General features: G+C 40.3%; 1 protein-coding gene across 3 annotated transcripts in view; it reads left to right on the forward strand.

Moving 5' to 3' along the window:
- DOCK4 (dedicator of cytokinesis 4) overlaps nucleotides 1-5,787 on the forward strand; it is a 468,492-nt gene extending 462,705 nt beyond the window's left edge. For all 3 annotated transcript variants that reach the window (XM_040260165.1, XM_040260167.1, XM_040260166.1), the window contains 2 exons: nucleotides 244-305; nucleotides 3,169-5,787. In XM_040260165.1, the coding sequence (XP_040116099.1) occupies nucleotides 244-305; nucleotides 3,169-3,612 (506 nt within the window). In that variant the 3' untranslated portion in view covers nucleotides 3,613-5,787. The remainder of the gene's footprint in view (nucleotides 1-243; nucleotides 306-3,168) is intronic.
- The last annotated feature ends 1,485 nt before the right edge of the window (nucleotides 5,788-7,272 follow it).

Genomic DNA, 7,272 nt, shown 5'->3' on the forward strand with positions numbered 1-7,272 from the left:
AGTCGCTTGGTTAAAGCATCATGTGTGCTCTGGTGACTTTTCACTCCCGTGTCTTGGAGCCGCCATCCTTTGTGGGGAATCCATTTTGGGTGGGCACCATTTAGTCTCTCCACCCACACCTCCCCTCTTGCCTAGATCCTTGTGCACTGGATCATCTGTATGGGTTTGTACACACAGAGGGCTTTTTCAGGTAGTCAGCTATCTGGTTTTCTGAACTGAAATGATCTCTCTCTCTCTTCACAGCTTCACCAGCAAGACATACAGCGTCAGTATCCCCTTCGCCTGCAGGGCGATCTCCACTGAAGGTACAGGCTCTTGTTTAGATGGGAGTTAGAAATTGGCCCTTTGCTACTCTTTCCCCTGTTACATCAATGAGGTGCTTTCATCTACAAAGAACAGGCAGAGAACATAGAAGGGGGAGAGGAAGATAGGCAAGAAAACAACATTAGACTTTCCCTTTGGGGAGTCTGCCGTTTCGCTTCAGATTAGTAGCCTTTTTCTCCAAATGGTGGCAATGAGAATGTACAAACTAGAGTGAGTATATGCACTGAATTAGAAAGAAATGGTCCCTAGGTATCTTCTAGGACATTTTCAGCCTTATCTTTTAGTTTAAGGCACATCAAAAACAAACACTTAAGCTGAAAAATAATCAAGATCTACTAAATATTCTCAAGTGCCTTTTTCATCACTCACTTATTTTGAAAATGCCAAACCCAACTTTTTCTCTTTTAACATATTATACCAAGGCTTTTTACATTAGAGATACATACTTGATCATGAAAAATAAGACAGTAAAATGAATTTTTAAATCTCTGGGAAACAAACTGGGAAGCTTTAAAGGTCAGACATTTAATATGAAGACACAGGCTAATTAACATCTCTAAACATACAAAATTCCTCATGAAGGTAAAGAATAATATTTAGTCTCTATCCAAATCGAATCAGACCGGCTGCAAGGATTGTTGGTGCATTCAGAGGTAGGTGTTCAGAGCTGCTACACCAGAGGCTTAAAGATGAAATGACTGTGACCGCAGAAAGAATGATTTGTACCTGAATGACAGGATTTCCATGCTCTGTTTCCTCTTTGTTGATGAGACATTTCTAACTAATGTAAAAGAAAAAGAGAAATCAGCTTCTGCAAACACATGGGGGCAGATTGTGATCTTGTGCATCTGTGGTACTCAGGATTGTTGCTGGTAGAAATTGAGAATCTGGAAGGAAACTTCCTCTCCCCCGTGCCCCCCTGCAGTGGAGAAAATTGCAAAAAAAAATTTTTAAAGCATGATTTGCATTGCCGACATTTCTGATGTCACAATTTGCTAGTGTGTGCAAATTATCTGCTGGTTTGGTTGTCATACTGCCATGCCGCTGTTAATCGTAAAGTGCATGGGACTGCATTCACCCTGGGAGCCACAGACTGTTATCTTAATGTGATGGAAACAAAGCAACATGGTGTTTCCGCATCGTTACATTTCCCCTTACTAGCAAAGAACCCCACATGTTGCTATGGGATTCACATATGTGTTTTTAAACTTGATTTACAAATTAGTAATCAGATAAAATTAGGAATTATTCTTTTTTAATAATAGAATCAAAGAGTTGAAAACATTCAAGTAGCCACCAAAGTTAGCAAAGTGGTGTGTACTCTCCTTTCCACAGACCTGTCTGTGTTCTTGCTGGCTATAGGTAGCCTTGTAGCAGTATCTACAAATCAGGCTTTGAAAAGAGGAAACGTTGTGTTGTCACTCCGGGTGACATTAGAGGGCGTAGTGCTACCAAGTTACTGGCTTTGCTGTGCTTCAGTTCAGTTCACTCACTCAGTTGTGTCTGACTCTTTGCAACCCCATGGACTGCAGCACGCCAGGCTTCCTTGTCCATCTACAACTCCCAAAGCTTGCTCAAACTCATGTCCATCGAGTGGGTGATGCCATCCAACCATCTCATCCTCCATCGTCCCCTTCTCTTGCTGTGCTTAGAATGCAGAAAACTCTTAGAGTTTTTTTCAGCAATTAAATGAGGGAATTAACTCCGTGGAGAAGACTCAGCTTACCTGCCCTATTTTGCACTTGGGGGTCTAACTTTTAACAAAAAACACCAGTGAATTTGGATCTTTTAATTGGCCATTCTTGATCTTAGGCTCCTGATAAATGAAAGGATTTGTGTCTACCAGCATTCTCATGTTTAAAAAGAGAGACCAAGGTAAAGTTAGTCTAGGATAACATTTCTTGGTTTTATAGGCCATTATGTGATAAATAAGGAGGAAAAAAAAAAGGTCTGTGGTGAAATAAGTTTAGCAAACCCTGGGCTGAACAAAGTCATTGAGGTTCCGTTATTGTCAGACTTTAATGAGCTAATAGGCTCTGAATGGACTCAAGGAGTACATAGGATGCAGGATTTCCCAGCAGAATCCTCTTTTCAGAGTGCTGGTAGGAGAGAGGAAGAAAGGGGTGGGGAGAGCGAGAAAGGGGCGGGGAGAGAGAATGTGTGTGTATGTGTTACTCAGTGGTGTCTGACTCTTTTGTGATTCCATGGACTGTAGCCCGCCAGGCTCCTCTGTCCATGGGATTTCCCAGACAAGAGTACTGGAGTGGGTTGCCACTTCCTTCTCCAGGGGATCTTGCCCACCGGGAGATGGAACCCAGGTCTCCTGCATTGCAGGCAGATTCTTTACCCTCTGAGCCACCAAGGAAGCCCAAAAGGAACTACAGATTTTGCTGCCAGTGGGAATAGACAGTTAACAGATGAGGCTTCTGTGTGATGTGGTGGTGACGGTGGCTAACGGAGGGATTCAGGCCCCGTCTAAAGGGCCAGCTCCTGCTCAGCAAGAGATTCTCTACCGAAAGAGAAAGTGAGCCGTGTTGCTAGAACTTCCAGTGCTTAAAGAAATGCACATTTGGTGGGAAACCGTCCTATTTTACAAAATTAACAACTGAGGCTTTTAAAAAACACTGCAGATGAAACGTCTGGTCTCTCAGACTACATAGCCTGAGGGCTGCCAACCCGCGGCTTCAGCTTTTGAGTCTGGCAGGAGCTCAGAAGTCTCCAGGCCTGGCATGCCTTCCCCAAGGGTGTGGGAGAGAAAGGCTTCAGACTCTGGGTTTTGATGGGGGGACACAGCAGAGCTCATCACCCTGTCGCTGAACAATCTGCCGCTTCCCCTCCGCACAGGGCCCCGTGCAGTCCTTCACCCCCTCTCCCGTGGAGTACCACTCCCCAGGACTCATCTCCAACTCCCCCGTGCTGTCGGGCAGCTACAGCAGTGGGATTTCGTCCCTCAGCCGGTGTAGCACGTCAGAGACCTCAGGCTTTGAAAATCAGGTGAATGAACCGTCTGCGGCGCCGCTGGGGTCGGGGCCGGGCTACGGCGGCGGCGGGTCGGAGGAGCCGGCGCGTAAGGAGAGCAAGACGCCGCCGCCGTACAGCGTGTACGAGCGGACTCTGCGGCGCCCCGTGCCGCTACCTCACAGCCTCTCCATCCCCGTCACCGCCGAGCCGCCCGCCTTGCCCCCCAAGCCCCTGGCGGCGCGGTCGGGCCACCTGGAGAACGGGACCAGGAGGACGGACCCCGGCCCGCGGCCCAGGCCCCTACCCCGGAAAGTCTCCCAGTTATAAGTCCCTTTTCTATTTCCCTGCGACGCATTCTTTGCCGTTTACAAGACATTAAGAGGTATGGTGAAAAGACATCTTTAGTGTAGGCACTTTAATAACTTAACTCAGATTTGTCTTTAGATGAATGGAATTTAAACTCGCTTAATAGAATATTGCACAATATTAAAAGTTACTGACCCCCAACGCCAGGTGGCCCAAGTATGGCTGAATTTCATTACACCGTTTCTCGTTTGAAAGTGATAGTGATAAAGCCTTCTTTTGTATCTTTTTATGTTCACTTTTTTTTACATAGTTTAATCTCAACCAGTAAAATATTGTCGAACAATACAAAGCGTGATAATGTTGTATACTTTTTACTGAATACTTGATACTTCATGGAAGCTTATTAAGTCAGTGCACATCCTAAGGCAGTGGTCCTTACTTTAGAAGATTTCTGTAAATAAGGTGAGATTTCTGACTCTTTCTAGCAACAGACAAATGAGTGCACATGATCCTAATTAAAAGTTAAAGCAGGCTAGTGAGATAGACACTAAAGGAGTCGCAAGGATTGGGACTGGAAGCGGTTTTGTTCTTGAAACCTGCTTCTTTAAGGTTGCTTTTGACCTTGACTGCTGTCTACATTCTTCAGAAGCTACTCTACCAGTTGGTTGGTAAACCGTTTAGTACCCTGACACCATGGTTATCTACTGTATTTCTTTTCAAGGTGCAATTTACTTCCAGAGTTCCAATCAGGTTGATGAAGCAAAAGACCCCAGGAGAAGTGTTTACTTGAATCTTGTGCTTCTTTAGATAATTTCCACTACTCAATTTGTCATTGAAGAAGAGATGTTCATGTATTAAGTAGGCACAAATTAATGTGTCCCGTTAACAAGAATTCAGGAATCAATACAGGACAGTATTAAATCAATAGAGTAAATGAAGAAAAAAAGTAGAGAAAATATATTAGCATGATTAAATGGCAAAAGGACTTTCAAAAGGCAAGGGCATTAACTTTCAGTCCTGCACAAAATAAGAAATTCCTCACAACTCCATTGTTACCAGTGGGGCTTGTCTTCTGAACGAATCCTGTTGTCCTTTTGTTAAAGGAGGATGGGCTGTAGACTGCTCTAAGCTTGAACATTACAACATAGCATCTTAGATCTAGATAGGGACGCTAATACCACAGTCATAGGAGTGTGAAGAGAGAAAAGCACCTTGTATGTAGTAATGTATTTTGTATCTTGTTTTCTTTACTGACTGTTTATAACACTCAACTGACAATAGATATGAACTGTATTTTAAATCATACTGTTGAATATTTTCCCTCTTTTGTTGGGAAGCTCATTTTAGTTTAACTGTGTTTGTTTTTGTTGATAGCTTACCCAGAAGGCAGTGACCACTTTTTTATATTCCCTTTGAAACCATTCAGCAGGTATATGCTGTTGAGACTGGTTATAGAGGTTTTCTATAATAAATGTTCAAGTATTTTTGTACATAACTGGTTAATTTTAATAAGAGATACCATTACATGTAAAAAAAATTAAAAATAAAAGCAAACTGTTGTGGATGCAGTATGATTGTTATAATTATGCCAAATACTTTATGTATGGAAAAAGAATATTTGTACATATGTGCTTTTAACAATAATTCTGCCATATTGACTACAGTTTTGAATGTCAGAAAAATTAATATATGTTAAAATATTTATGTTTAGTGAAAGTATTCTTAATAGAGAAAAGGAACATGAATTTTAGCTTTGTATCTTGCAAGTATTTCAGTTGAAAATTTCTTGAACTAGCTTTTGCTTTTGATGATAACACTTTGTGTTTGTAATCACATCCTTAAGTATATATATATCTATATATATAGGAAGATACATATTTCTGTTGCTTTAAAGAAGTAAAGCCTTCCTTCCATTTAAATAAGGTGACATGCTTAAGATAACAAAGCTCTGATTTCCTTTTCTTCTGTAATTTAATAGATTTCTTGACTAGTGCTTGGGCACAGTGTAAATCAGTGTTATTTGCTCTTGAATCCATTTTTTAAAAAAAAAATTGGGGCAATGAACAGTCGATCATGTGTGTGTATTTCTGAAGCAGCTATATAGCAGAACATTTCAAGAGATTCTGTTAGCCCAGATGTTCATGTTGGTTGCTGCTGAACGGTAAATATTAAATAAAATTACCTGATTAATCTTGGTATTTCTGTCTTTATTCCAGTCATAAGCATATCCTTACTTGAACAGAAGCTGTGTAAATAACTTCCAAATGTACAAAAGGAATAGAGTGCTGCTTTTGCCAGCTGTACCAACTATCTGCATGCCTGCTTTCTCCCTGATGTTCGTAAAATAATAGGAAATATATTTAACACTGCAAAGTCCATTGACTACCAAATTTGCTAATAAACCTTGGCTTTTAATTTTGTGTGCTGCATCTATGCTGTGTTAGATTTACAACATTTATGTCACTCAGTGCTAAGCAAACTACTGGCTAAAGCCTCTGTTCCATTAAATACCAAAACTCACTTAAAGGTCATTGTCAATGTCTTCCTGATTATTTCTCAACATTAAGTGATTTTAGAGCATTTGGGGAACATTTTCATCACCACTGAATCCACAAGTGTTTCGATTCTACAAGCTTAATTACAATAAGAATAGCTTCTTTCTCTACTTTAGTAGTCTTCTCTCTGGATTGATATTGATTGTTCTACAAAATACAACAAAGAAAATAACAAGTTACACAGCTTTGCCCTTATTTGATCTTTACACATTAAAGGATAGCTCTACCAGAATGAATTCTTAGTTATTAACTGAAATAAACCTTGTCCTCATTATAAAATACCATTTAAAAAAACTTGAAAATTTGACAGCCCCCTAGTGTAACTATTATTTTTACATATTCCTTTTGTCTTTTCTCTAAGCGTATATTGCACACTTTCCCTACATTGTTAAGTGCTGGTTCCCCAAGTATCGCAACATAATTTATTGACAATACAGCGCTGAGTTCACTGCCCACTGACATAACAGAGAACGTCACTTCAACAGAGCCTTGGCAGTATCGCAGAGGGGCGAAGGCAAGATCAAAGTTTACTAAAATCCTGGAGTTTTGTTTAAGGTAGATCTTTGAAGGAGCAGGGCTTAAGACTGGGTACAGATCACGATATAATTATTGAAGATTGGTAAGAAACAGCAGGAGAGTCTTAGGACATAACTGTTAGTTGATAATTTCTATTGACAACTTGATGAGTCTGTTGACAAATTACATCGTAAAAATAAAGTCATTTACCCAGCAAAAAAGGCTCCTGGAAGAGTAAAGTTATACCAGCAAATGTTGGAATATGGAGGTCATATTCATGTAAACTGTATGGAGTAGATGGTTTCCGTTTTCAACATGTATGTTTAACAGAGTCATAGTCACAGGGTACTGGAGAGACTACTCAGTTTTTTTGTTGTTTAATGTTACAGTACAGTAAGTATTTTCATATTTTTACATATACATAAAAAGCAAAGTATATATTCCCACTGTTTACTTAACCATTCCCCTATTAATGGACACAATATTATTTCCAGTTTTTTACCAATGCAATAATACCATTGGAACATACAGATTTTGCCATGTTTTAGATTAATTCCTTAACATGAAATCCAAGACTAAAATTGCAAATGCAAGGGAAGGATGATTTTTG

This window comes from Oryx dammah, unplaced genomic scaffold, assembly GCF_014754425.2.
Source record: "Oryx dammah isolate SB20612 unplaced genomic scaffold, SCBI_Odam_1.1 HiC_scaffold_18, whole genome shotgun sequence".
In the NCBI taxonomy this organism is placed as follows: domain Eukaryota; kingdom Metazoa; phylum Chordata; class Mammalia; order Artiodactyla; family Bovidae; genus Oryx; species Oryx dammah.